This window comes from Rhyacophila brunnea, unplaced genomic scaffold, assembly GCF_057557595.1.
Source record: "Rhyacophila brunnea isolate RB1 unplaced genomic scaffold, BYU_Rbru_1.0 scaffold_17, whole genome shotgun sequence".
Classification (NCBI taxonomy): Eukaryota; Metazoa; Arthropoda; class Insecta; order Trichoptera; family Rhyacophilidae; genus Rhyacophila; species Rhyacophila brunnea.
The window spans coordinates 7,877,403-7,891,359 of record NW_028232827.1 but is presented as its reverse complement, the minus strand read 5'-3'; the positions used below and the strand labels follow the sequence as shown (position 1 = coordinate 7,891,359).

Here is a 13,957-nt window from a genome sequence, read left to right as displayed (position 1 = left end):
ATGGTAATAATTTGAACAAAATTTGCAATCGATTATTGCAAACAAGTTACCGCATTGCATTTAAAGATGATCATTAACTAGAGTACCATCGTAATTCGCAATTCAGTACCATGGTCTGCATATAGTTGGCCTTGGGTCCTGCATTACCGAAGTTAGCAGACGGTCAATGATCTTGTCATTTTGGCTTGCTGAGTTTTTCTCTTTGGGTATCGCCAAGTTTGATGCAATAGGTACTGCTGCTCAAGTCGTTCTGTCATTTCGTGTGAAATGAAAATCTGACTTGTGCCAAGTACACTACCTCGCTCACAGGTTAATTGCCAGCGACTGACGCACTTGGCGGGCGGGAAAAAATCACGAATGAGCTTGTTTTCATTTGTTTCCGCGTGTAAAACCGGCGGAATGTCAGATACTTTTTGAAAAGTGCTCCTATGACATGATTTTAGTTGCTTTTAATAGATGGGCAATATGTAAATTTGAATAATTACCTTGCGTTATAAACATACGTGGTTTAATAATGAGGATCTTATAATGGTTAGCTAATCACATATAATTGACAGACACTATTTGAATATAGTATTTAACATTGTACATAATATGTGTTAATCGTTTATTGAAGTACCCAGTCAAATTTTTTCTGTCTACATTCGATTTGTTACAGAATCTGAGAAATTCGATTTTTAATTATCTGTTTTTCTACGTCGCAGTAATTGATGTTTTGCACTATATTATTTCAATTTTATTTTGAAAAAATATCAAACTATTTAATGTATTCTACAGTCCAGACTATTGTTTTGTAGTCGAAAAATTAAGCCTTTTCAATCTGACAACTAATCAATTTCTGTCACCAATTTAGTTTACTATTCCTTCGTTTCGCGATGAATTATGGTAAATATGACAACAACGAATAGTATGAGATAAAAGGTGTGAATATTAAGTAACAGCAAAAGCGTTTTAAATGAGATAATCTCTTTATTTGATGTCAATTTAGGGTCAGATGCATAGTCATAAGTGACCTTATATGCCTCTTAACTTATGCGGCTGTAATCGGGTGATTGCTGATTAGCACCAAGCATTTACGCAGCACAGTAAACTAAGTATTGTAATTTGTTAGTTTGTTTGCGACATTGCAAAATTGTATCGGGTACCGATTATCTAAGCATACAAATGCCATAAATGAATAAACAAAGTTTAATATTATATTTAAAGCTATTAGTTTCAAAGTCAGTTATCTCCATATTACGCTATTTTGAGAAAGCACAAAAAAATTATCGAGCACATTTAGGATTGCAAACAATGACATTATTAATGGACAACGCACTCAATACAGTAGCTAGCAAATAAATTCACGCATAGCCACATTCGCATTGTATAGGTAGACGTCACGCAATTTCCAGTATGCGATATCACGCATCGGGAATTTATAGCAATATCACCTTTATTGTAATGGCGTTAGAACAGTGTTTCTAGTGTCAATCTTCATTTGAGCGAACCCGTTCGAACCGAACCATTCGGCAGACCCGACAAAAGCATCGGGAATTTATAGCAATATCACCTTTATTGTAATGGCGTTAGAACAGATTATGCCATTCGGCAGACCCGACGAAAAAGTGAGTGTCATTTTTCTTTCCAGATGCATCGTCCATATTAATGTCATTGATTGCAAATATAATATTTCCTTTTTGAAAACATACTAGTAAATAAAGAGTGAATTGGTAAATCAAACTCATTCAAAGAGTCATTCAAATTCCTCCAGTTTAATACTATTACCCCAACAAATATAGCTGGATTTGATAGTTTATGAATATAATATAATAAGTACTTTGAGAGTCGTATTCGAGAATGATATTAAAAACAAATTTAAATGGAGGGATGAATTTGCTTGAATTCTGTGTATGAAACTTGATTATGCTTCATAAGTTAATAGGAAAAATAAGGCCACTTAATGAACACAACTATGATTATGCATCTAGCCCTTATTCTGGGTTGCAGAGTTACTATACCCAGTTGCCGAGGTCGGGGCCGAATGTGAACCATTTAAAATAAATTCTGTGTGTTTTGGGTTTTGGTTAACAATTTATAGTGCTTGTTATTTTTTTTTTTATTAAAATCTTTTAAATCGATATTTTTACCTCGGCTATTTATCACATCCGATTGTGTCCCATCAACACTACAATGATATTTTATTTATTTTATGTATTTAGTAGAACTCATTTATAATCTGGTGACAGTAAAAAGCATGGTGTGAAAAATTCCATTGTTGCTTATTCGCTTTGTGCCTTGGTGGAGAGGAATAATAATATTTACTGTACAGAGTTTGAAATTTCATGACAATGCTTGTTTATTATATTTTTTACGAAGGTATGACAACACTGAGAAAAAAATCTTCTAATAATTTATGAATTATGTTCAAATATTTTTTTATTGTCTATGGATATTTAAAACGTTTATTATCAGTTCTTTGATATAATAATTATGTCTTTCCTATTATGTTATTTTATTCAGGGATTGATTGATAAAGTAAAAAGCGGTCGTATATTTAAAAAGTATATCGACTATGGAACCATTAATTATTACTTATCTGATTCAGAGATACCCTGAGTCTACTATAAACATATTAAATTTGATGACACTTGGTATTTATCATACTATTAAAAAGGTACGGCACATGTTTTAATAATATAGCCAACTTTATCGAGTGTAGGTACCAAAAATCTACGTTTGATATTCTAAAATATCCGTGTGTGAAAGGAATTGGGAGATTGGACGCAGGTCACTACTTTTCGGGAGAAAGTTTGGCCAACTTTCAATTGGAATTTTTATACTTCTGTGTGAAATTTAGTAATTCACTGGTGTTGTTCACACATGCCACATTTCGCGACTTTTGGATAACTGATATCTTTTATTGGAATATAATCTATCTTTCACTTCTTAAATTATATAAAACTAACCATCAGATATATAATTGTCATTATTTTAATAGTTTGGGTTGACCAAAATAGATGAGTTTGGTAAACTTGTGGTTACGAACATTACATTATACTTAATTTGAAGACTGCAGATATCAGCGGTAAAGGATGGAGGTAGGCTGTTAAGATTTGACATAAATAGTACACATCAAACTTTGTCAGTTACGTATTTGTTTTCATTGATCTAATTGGTTAGTTTTTAATTTTTTTAAACTGCGTAAACCAAGCCATAATAAATAGTAGTAAGAAAACATCTATAAATTATTTAAAATTATTTTATAGATATATCTATTATGGTTTGGTTTAGGCAGAGCTTAATGAATTTTAAAAACCAACCAACACCACATGTAATATTTATTCTTAATTCAACGAAAACAAATGAGTATGACTGAAAAAGTTTAGTGTGCACTATTTATGTCAGATTTTAACAGCCTACTTCCACTCCTTGCCACTGACTGATACAGAGGTTAATTTGGCATATCATTTAAATTTTTTAAAAACTATTTTTCCTTTCCTTTCACACATAAATATATATTTTTTGTCAATGCTATAAGATGGTATTTTATATTATAAAAATAACTCGCGAGCCTAATACTACAAGGTTCTAAGTGTTCGTCCTTGAAAAAACAAACCCAACAATGAAGTAGTATTCTAAGCTGCCTCATTGTTACTTTTGTTTCTCCAAGGACAAACACTTAGAACCTTGTAGTTCTCCACTCGCGAACTGTTCTACACGAATAAGTTCTCATGTGCTGAATACACAAGTGATATATTATAAGTAAGCTTAAATAATTATCTTAAAATTACTACCAATTAAATGGGAAATCACTAGAAAAGATTAAATCGGGGATTGAGATGTAATAAACAACAAATGGAAATTTTAGTGATGATTTTAGATTATGTAGTTCTTTAATTTTTGTAGCATTTAAAAAATCATCAGCACCGGGTAAATGAGTTCTGCTATTTCATTGTGGTTGTAAATACGTGTAAATATTGTTTACGGTTCACGGGGTGGGTGTGGGGGGTCGGTAACTGTTAACTGTTACTCATACGTGATATAATGAACTGTGCGTGATGTGGCGTGTCCGTCCCGCAGGTGTTCTTCGATCTGATGCGCGAGATCCGCTCGCGGAAGTCCGAAGACAACAAGATGGGGAACGGCCAAGACAAACGCAAGAGGAAGAGAATCAAGTGCGTGCTGCTTTAGGTCTGCGCGACTCTTCCCGCCTGGGCTTGTAAACGGATCTCGGATCGCGAGTCGGTTCATTTGTTCAGGTTCGGCGCGGCGTGACTCTCGACCGAGGACCCGAGTGGCTTGTGAACTGTATATTATTGTTGTGTGTGATGGTTGCTTTGTTTTTGTGACGTCGGTGGCGAGGTGTGGCGTCCGGACTAGATATTGTTTGTGCGCTCGTTCGTTTGCTGTAAGTTAAGGTGGTCCGCTCTCGACTCATCAAGAGAAATATGCACTAGAGACCTCTAGTGACAGAATTACGATACGTGCAATTGAAATATATAAAGTAACTTACTTCCCACATTAATTTACCCATTCCAATATACTAAAAATAAACATTGACATTTTATTTACGTATACACATTTGATTATTTAAAAAATGTTTTTAACTTTAAATTCTTTTTATTTATATTTAAATAATTATATATCAATCGATTATAAGCCTTCTTTTATAAAGCAGTTTAATCAACTATTTCTTTTATTCAACGAATAATTCACAAGATTTAAGAATGTACCATTCCGATTGTTGAACATACATAATTCTGAAAACACTCATGAGAAAATATAGCCAATAGAAAAAATCTTTTTCGAAAAAAGTGAGACACGGGTGTCAAGATACCCAAGAGACGCAGGTTCGATTCCTGCCGGGTGTCTTACTTTTGAAAAAGATTTTTTCTATTGGCTATATTTTCTAATGAGTTTTCTGAATTATGTATGTTCAATAAAGCAGTTTGTAGTATTTTGTCTAGTACGTTGTCAGTGTTAATTTATCAGTGAATTGTATTTAATTGCATGTGTCACAATTTCGTCACTAGATGTCTCTAATACATATTAGTCCTCTGGGTCGCTAATGTGGTATCTATAATGTAATGCATAGCCAATGACCAGATCTGTTGTGCGACATTGCCATGTTGAATGTCATACTAACTTTTTCAGCTCTAGCATCATTTCCCTGTAATCATAGCATTTGAATGATAATGCTAATGGGATTATTTATTGCTAGTTTTTTGGAACGCTTAGCGTTAATTATCTGTTTTTTTTTCCAATTTAATTGTGAAGAGAGAAGTTCGTAAAACGAAATTATACTAAAGTAAATCCCATTTACATTAAAAAATATGTGCTGTGTTTTTAAGTCTTGAAAGTGTGGCAGTCTCGCAACGTTCTGGTCGGGGGGATCACCTTAATGTACGTGCATCACTCATGTGTCAATAACAGCCGGAGATATTATTGTGTAGTCAACATTGTCACCGTGAAGATTTCTGCAGTGTGTTTCATCCCGTGTATATTTTTCTGTAGCCTTCCCAAGTGATTGTTTATGTTTCGGTCGTTGTAATAATTCATCAAACACATCAAATCGATAATAATTATTGACTAATATGATTGAATGTTGGTAACACTGTGGGAGAGCGCCGGACGGTGGCAGAAGTGGAATTCAACTCAGCAGACATCATCAGTTTGAATTATTAGATCATGTCATCTAAGATTAACACTTTAACTGTTTAAGATTAGATGAATAATGTCCCGCTGAAATTACCTGCTGTAACGTGATTAATTTAATAATTAACACTACCTACCGCTCCCTGTTATAGCTAAGTATTGCCATGTTGGATCTTAAGAAGATCATAGGGTCTCCACAGAGTAAGGTATTAACAGATTTTAGTTTTTACGAGAAATGGTTGCTGGCCACTTGCGCAATCTATTAAGTCGATACTTTGGGTCCAAACACACTTTGCCATCTTGTGGTGGAGGATGTCACTTCAAGTGGCTGCTAGTAAATATTTAGTCATAAAATAATCATAAAAATGTCTTGAATGGGCATTTTTGTTTTGGAACATTCCTGAAGTTTTATTATATTATATTGGGTGAAAATATTTTCTGGAAACTTGATTGAAATATATCTGTAGTTTCAAAAGTTTCATAATTCAAATTTTTCGATTGAATTTTTATCAGACATTGGCAATATTTGGCATATTCGTCGTTGAAACTAGAAAATTGTGTAACTCCAAAAATGCTACTTTACAGCAGAGACAAAAAACATTATGGTTTCGTATACAAATATATGGTTATGGAGTTAAATCATTCACCATTTAACAATGTTACAATGTTTTTCGAATTACATCATTTGCAAGACGGGTTAACAGCGGCCACTAGTTTCAACGACGATATGTATTTGTGGTAGGTAAAGTGTTGAAAACGGCATCTTACGTGTTAAGAAATAATTTTAAAAACAGTGCTGCACGTTTTAGTATTCCGTAGACTGCTCCAGTTGATTGCAGGTACCGTCCGGTGTTACTCATTAGTGTCACCCGAATTATGTCATTGCACACATGGTAAGCTTGGAAGGATAATACTGTTTGCTAAGATTAATGATTATCGTAACAGCGGTGAGGGTGGTGATCATATCAAAGTAACAGACTGCACTGCACTGACTGGTGTTTTTTTTTGTTTTGCCCTTCTCTAACTCAAAAGCAATATGTATTCATTAAATATCAGAATTCAATATTCATAAAACGGATCATTTGTTATTTGAAATGCTTCATTTGAACCTATCATTTTTTTTTACCCAGATGAAATTATAATGTTTATATCTTTGGTAATATGTAATGAGAAATTTCTTAAAACATTGTTTTATACCTAATTCCGTATCAAAATTCATAGTGGAATAAAATTTATGAATTGTATTATAAATTAAACTTTATTAATGTGAATTAAAATGTGAAATAATCAATAATTTTTTTTCAGTGTTGCTTTCATTCGCAATATAAATTAACACGGTTTGAGTCGTTTCTTTCCTAATTTTTTGACGATTGTAACACATAGCAGCTTCAACCATGACTTGTTTATTTTTTATTGTACATTATCAATTTGTTTCGAGCTACATTGTGACATCTGTCTGGAAATATTTTATTACTTTTATTTCGTGATATTTTATTTATTTCAATGTCAAATTCCTCATTATATACCGAAGTGTTGGCATTTTCAATGGAGTATTTTAATTAATTTACAGTTTATGGGATTTTTTATGTTTTACTTAGATCTCTGCTAAAAAAAAATGGTGCTTAACATACTGTCATTGATGCACTTTTAATGCCGGAGATGTTGCTTCAACATAATTTTATCTTTTACCTGTTGTAATGATAGTATCTCGTGGTAATCTCATTGTACAAATAAATGAATGATAATTAATGATAAATGTAGCCCACCATAATCACTCGCTGAATAGCATAATATGTCATGTATTTTTGTATCCCTAACATTCAGAATTTAAATAAAATATTGTACATATTCACTAAACAATGGCCAGAATAAAGAACAACCGCTAAGCTATGATGTTTATCAAATATCTCGTGACTGATAACTTTTAAACAGCTACATTATTATGAATGAGTCTATATTGTAATATCGACCTAATGCAGCGTTTTCCAAGGTATCCGAAAGTGATGGTCAGAGTTATCTTATAAATTAATTATCTACTTAGAAATCATTAAAAAATATACTTTACGGATACAATTCTTAATAAATTCTGCCACTCACTAGCAAAAGGGTAGCATGATGTGCTACTGCGACGAGGATTTAGGGGTTGAATCCCGTTGGCTAGGTGATGTACACACTGTTATGGATTACATGGATTTAGGGCATGTCTGTTTGTGACATTGATATACTACTTTGATGAATCATATGCTTCTTAAAATGACGCCCGATTATCAGCGACTCGGCCAGTGTTAAAACTTACTGTTTTAATATCAGCGGACTTAACTCGATATAAGCTCACTTAATATTTGTCTCGAAAATGTACGCATCATATTTTTGAAGGATTATTGATGAATAAAATGGTACATACATTTGTAGTAGTAGTAGACTGTTTCAAAAAACTCTCCTTCAAAATATTTCAAATGTGAAGTAAAATAGTTCTGCATTCTGCGTGTGGGGGGTTAGAATACCATTCTTGAATGAAATATCGGCTGAAATTAATTACAACATGCACAGTTTTAAAAGTACAATACGTTGGAAAAGGGGCATTGAGAGTTGAAGGAAACCTTGTTCTATAAAATGAATTTTAACCATATGAAAGTGAAGCTGGAGAAGGGTTACTATTTTGTATTATAAATTAATTTGTAGTGTCTCATTTTTGTGTTCTGATATAAATTTTTTTCGATTTATTGTCAAAACAAACAGCCAATTTTCTATGCGCCAACGTACAGAATATTATTTTAACTATGACTACCAAACTCGACCACATCAAAAGCGTTTCGGAATCGCCATAAATTGTTGTAATACAAAAAAAAAAATTTAGTTATAGTCCACACTCATTGGACTCGTGTATCGCTATATAAATGTTGGAAAACGCTGCTCTAATAGACAAATAATTCTGTGTGCGAAAGGAAAAGGTTGATAAGTCTTAACACCACAAAGAGCCAAAAGAAGATTGAGTTTTAGGCCACTTTGTATGTTGAAGGTCTATGTTTCTGTGTGAATTTTGCGTTGCTGATTCGATTCATCTTCTTTCTCATTTATGCATTATGGTTAATTTTGCATGTTTCACTAATTTTTCATTATTTTAGCCGTTTAGACTTTTTCCTTTCGCAGAAAGAATTTAGTTCTCCTTGAATACATGTAAGCAAAAAATAATACCCTATAATTAATAGTAAATTATTACTTCTATATAAATATGATCAAATATCCTGGTCAGTTTTATCAATTTAAAATATCAGATAATAATAATAATATAAAAATGTATAAAGCTTTCTGTTAGATAATAACCTATTTATTTTGTAGGATAATCTCGTTTTACTTTCTTGTACGTCATCTCACTAGCATTCCCATTAATTGTTCGAAGAAGAAGACATCCGCGGGCGAATCAAATGATATTATTTTAATTTTTAATGAGCTTCTATCTCTGTATTTATAGTGTTAAGCGTTTTGAATCTACGGTGAATACAATCCTTGTCTCAATGTGCTAACAATTCATTCTTCGGGAATCGTTTTAATCTCAATAAAATGTATAGGGATGTCATATTGAAACAAAAGTATCGACACTTTTGTCGACATTCCTAATCGTATCATTTATGCTGTCTTCGTATCACCATTTCCATGTATCCTAAACGTGCATTGTCACATACTTATTTATTCTATTGTAACTTAAATAATATTTGCTGAATTTTCTGTTGTTGTCATGTATAACTATGTTGTACTCATACTTAAATCACTCATTTGATTGTTTTTAAAATCTTCAAAGATAGTAAATCATGACATATCTTTGCTCTATCTTGTAGACTTTGTAAATCTATTTATCAATAAAAACTTTGTTTTAAAATTAATTTCGAAATTTAAGAAATGAAAACAGATTAAATTTATAAAATGACAATGATCTCTGGTAATTTACTAGGTTTGCAAATTTTTCCATTGTATAGTCACGATTTGCGAGGATTTTTGAAATGATTACGACATGTTTTGGGTAAAATAAATCTTATACAGAACTAGATATTGATTATTGAACAAAATTTTGAGTTTTACAAGATCGGACTGTTGGTTTGGAAAAGCTTTCATATAAAAATGTCTAAAGACTGCAAGAATTTTTTTTCGATTTCGAATCGTATTTAAAATGTCAGTCCATTCAATTTAATTGAGTAGTTGGCAGAGCTCCCGTCTGTGAAGCTGCGGGTTCATGTTACAATCCCATGTCTAGATTACATAAATAATTACTACATGTTGTTTTCTAATGTGTTTGAACCAGAGTGAGAACCTAATGGATCGGGCGATTGGCTGACAACCATTCTCCGTGTAAGTTTCTTTTTCTGCTAGTTGCTGTGGGTAATTGGTACATACAGAGAATCTTTGATTCAATTTTTCAATTTCATTAATGTATGAATTTGGACTGAGGCGATGTGATTCTGTATTTTTGATTCACTTCCTCTTCTCAATAAACAATTAAATTAATGGTAACTAATAAGATTACTATAGCTCCACATAACGTGGTGGCCATATTCTTTGGAACACGGTTGGATAAAATACGTCTTTATTACAATTTTATTAAAGATAATCAGACGAGTGGTTAAGTATGATGTTGTAACATTTTTTTTTAATGTAATAATTGTAACTGTCCGAACAAACACTTTTGATTTTATTTGACTGACGAAATGTTTTATTATTTTGTTTTGTGCGTCAGCTCTTTCACCAGCTCATCAGGGAAGTGTCGCGGCGCAAGGCGGACCTTGCCAACGGCAATTCTCCGCACGCCCACAAAAAGAAACACATTGCCAAGTGCTGTGCCTTGATGTAGTTGTAGTTTATTCTAATTAACACTCGCCTACGAATATGGACATCAATCAATATTGCAAATAGGACAGACCGATTATATATATATGTAATATATTTTAAAGATGCGTGCAAAAGGCACAATACTTTGTGATAATTTTGCATTTGATCTGTGCATACGGTTCTAATGTTAAGTGATAATTGAATCCACGTCGATGTCGGAGATTTCAATTGTTGTAGGACTTATTCATTTCATAGGTTGACGGTTTATTTGTGATAATATAATGTCATGTGGAGAAACTATGTTTTGTAAAATCACAGAATTGTCCCTTAAAATGAATACTCCAAAAACTTGAATATTCCAAATGTGTTTTGATCGTATGCAGTAATTGAAATTTCTACATCGATATCTGTTATTTGTCGGAATAGATTCTCGTTTATAACATATACAAATGGATTTATTGGAAGATACATGTCCTTTCGTTTCATGAATAATATTATGCATTTTTGTAATTGTCAATATTGTGTGTGACTGATTCGGGCGAGGGGGCCTCCGTTAAAGCCGAAAGTCCATTATAAGTATCCTGAATGCATAATATGTTAAAAATTGACAACTTAGTGTACATGTTTTCAATTATTTTCTAAAAACAAAATCCTATTTACACAATCCAGACAACAAAACTAGTTATCGCACGCAATGTTGTGTGTTCACATTCTAATCACGCGTCGAACATTCTTTACGAACGGAATACGTGTCTGAGATTCTGTAGTCTGTTGAATCCGAAGTTCGTAAAATCAATTTTTTACTGCACTACACACTTAAAAATTCCACAGTCTATAACAGGCCATGATGCTTAATGATAATAGCGTAATGAAACAGTGGTATAGTAAAACAATCATAGAAATACCCAGGCTTTGAGAAAGTCATATAAATGTATTGTGACCTCACTCACGGAATGTGTTCATAACCATTTGTTTTCTTATAAATGAATCTTATCTGACGAATAACGGATGTATTAGATAAATCGCATTGAAATTAATACTTGTCCATACCAAACGACAATATTATATTGTATTTGAGAGGATGCGAAATGTGTAAAAATAATAACATAGATCTATTATTTTAACTGTGAGTTTTACAAAGAGCAGAGCGCACCAACTATCGTTAGTTTTTCAATTTATTTTATGTGTTTACTTACTTGCTCAGACTTTAAGTCACCGTCGATAAGTTTGTATTAATTTTAATTAGAAAAGTTACAAACGATTATTGCAATCGTTATAATATCTCATAATTGTAATTAGTATATGGTGGAATATTGTCATTAAAAAATACACAATGTTTAATACAATATATACATGGAATCTAATACAAGCGAGAATTGATGTTTGATGAGTATATTTGGGTGACAGTCAGGTGACCATAGACAAAAAGAATGTAATATTGCCAACCTTTACATTATTGCTGAAACTCAGATATTATGTAGTGTTAACATTTGATGTTGTATGTTCTATTCTTTCTTTATCCCGTGGATAAAGGATGTCTTATAAACCCTACTATGTCAAATTGCCATTTGTGAAGATATGATATACCAGTATTGTACCTTATCCACTGAATATTACTTGTGGCATATTACAGTAACTTCATGCTGAGAATGGTATATTATTTTGATTTGCAGGAATTAAAAAAAAACATTTTTTTATCTCTTGTTTTCCATACGGTTGGCTATAAAAAATTGTATGTATCTAAAATGTTCTTGTTTATAAAAAAAATGTTATTTCACCTTACTATTTATAATTATGAGAATTTTTTAATATAAATCTTGCACTATTAAATTTCCACTATTATTATTTGTATATAAGTGTGTTCTTGTCTATGTTTTAAATTGAACATCTTAACATAGACATTTTGGTGGTGCTGTTTTTTTTTTTGTATATTTAAAAATAAAAGACGAAACTGTTATAATTCCTTAATGGAGAGGATTGATTCCTTACCGCCCGAGGTGCGACCGAATCAATTTGATTTTTTAAATATAAAAGTTTATTTTATATTACCCAAATATACTATTAATTTGTGGCACAATCTTTTCTCTAACACTAAAATTTTTTCACATATGCAACACAATATTATTCTCATTACTTTTATACTGAATTCAAAAAATATTTGTTTTGCCGCCATAATATTCTAAAATTGAAAGTCAATTCAATGTGTTATGTGTTTGATGTTTTTTAGTTTCGACTTCAAAATATTTGCAGCATTCGATATAATATATTTTATCAATTTAATTGTGTATTATGTATTAGTTAATAATATTATCGAATTGTATGCTTATTCAAAATTATTCCATTTAATCCTCTTTTCATTCTATCGTAATAAATGTATATGGCTTTGCAAGAAAAATGCAAATAATTATTATATTAATTTTCATCGTATTTCAATATTATGATTGAAATTATTTATATTGTATTACATAATTATAAAATTATTTATTGACGCTTTAGCAATTCATTGTGCATGTTGAACATGTCTGATAAAGAATCATAGACAATATCATAAATGTTGCTCTCATCAAATTTTATGATTAAAAAAAAAATTACAAATTCAGCGGGGGCTGATAAAAAAATCATCACTAATCTCGATTCGTAAAATTAACATACAATTTAATAAGATTTTGGTACAAACAAAATTAACTTAATTTAAAGAGAGTAGGTACAAAACGAACCCAGCATATTTTTTTAATTATAAATAAATAACTACGGTATTTTGTAAATTGTTAAAAATAATAAAATTAAAATACAGAAACCGTTTTTAAGATGTATTGATAATGTTTGTTTTAGTAAAGGTAAATCTAGCATTCACTTTTATGTTCATTTTGTAGCCGTCGTAAGACAAAATAATGTTAATAGTTATAGCAATACGAAAGGGGGGAGTATTTATTGTGGAAACCTCGAAAAGATGCGTGTGACGGGTGAATATTTTAGTGGAAGGAGAGGGGGAGACGTCAGTGGACAGTGATTGAAATAATAAGCCAAAAAAACTTTTATAAAACGGAACACCTTTTTGATTCCAGACCATTTTATATAAAACATTTTTACAAAATAATAACCATAGATTGTCGTTCAAATAACATGATATTAAATGAAACAAAGCATTATTTTAGCACTACGCTGTACTGCCTCTTGTCTATAAGCACGCGATTCATATGTATTTTGAAAAACTTGTATATTATTTTGTTATATTTATAAAAGCATATGGATATTTTACACATAGTCATAAAGTAACATTTTACATAACGTTGTGTTTTATTTCCACCTCTTTTAACTATTTAATAAATCTTACATCATCACAATATTTCAGTAAGCGATATACAGTGGGCTAACTGGATTATCCAAACTAAACTGCTGACGTGAATACTCAAGATTAATTGAGAATGTAAGAAAAATAACCTTGTACAATTCTACAAACTGTAAAGCTACAAGTCAATACAGTTGAGATCGCCATTTT

The 13,957-nt window shown here is 31.6% G+C and overlaps 1 protein-coding gene across 3 annotated transcripts in view; it reads left to right on the top strand.

The window, feature by feature from the left end:
• The window catches only part of Rala (Ras-like protein A), a 39,027-nt gene extending 25,281 nt beyond the window's left edge, over positions 1 to 13,746 (top strand). For 2 of the 3 annotated variants that reach the window (XM_085944970.1, XM_085944968.1), the window contains exon 5: positions 10,367 to 13,746. In XM_085944970.1, the coding sequence (XP_085801096.1) occupies positions 10,367 to 10,480 (114 nt within the window). In that variant the 3' untranslated portion in view covers positions 10,481 to 13,746. Of the gene's footprint in view, positions 1 to 4,062 lie in introns of all 3 variants that reach the window. The other variant, XM_085944969.1, reaches the window with a different exon arrangement.
• The last annotated feature ends 211 nt before the right edge of the window (positions 13,747 to 13,957 follow it).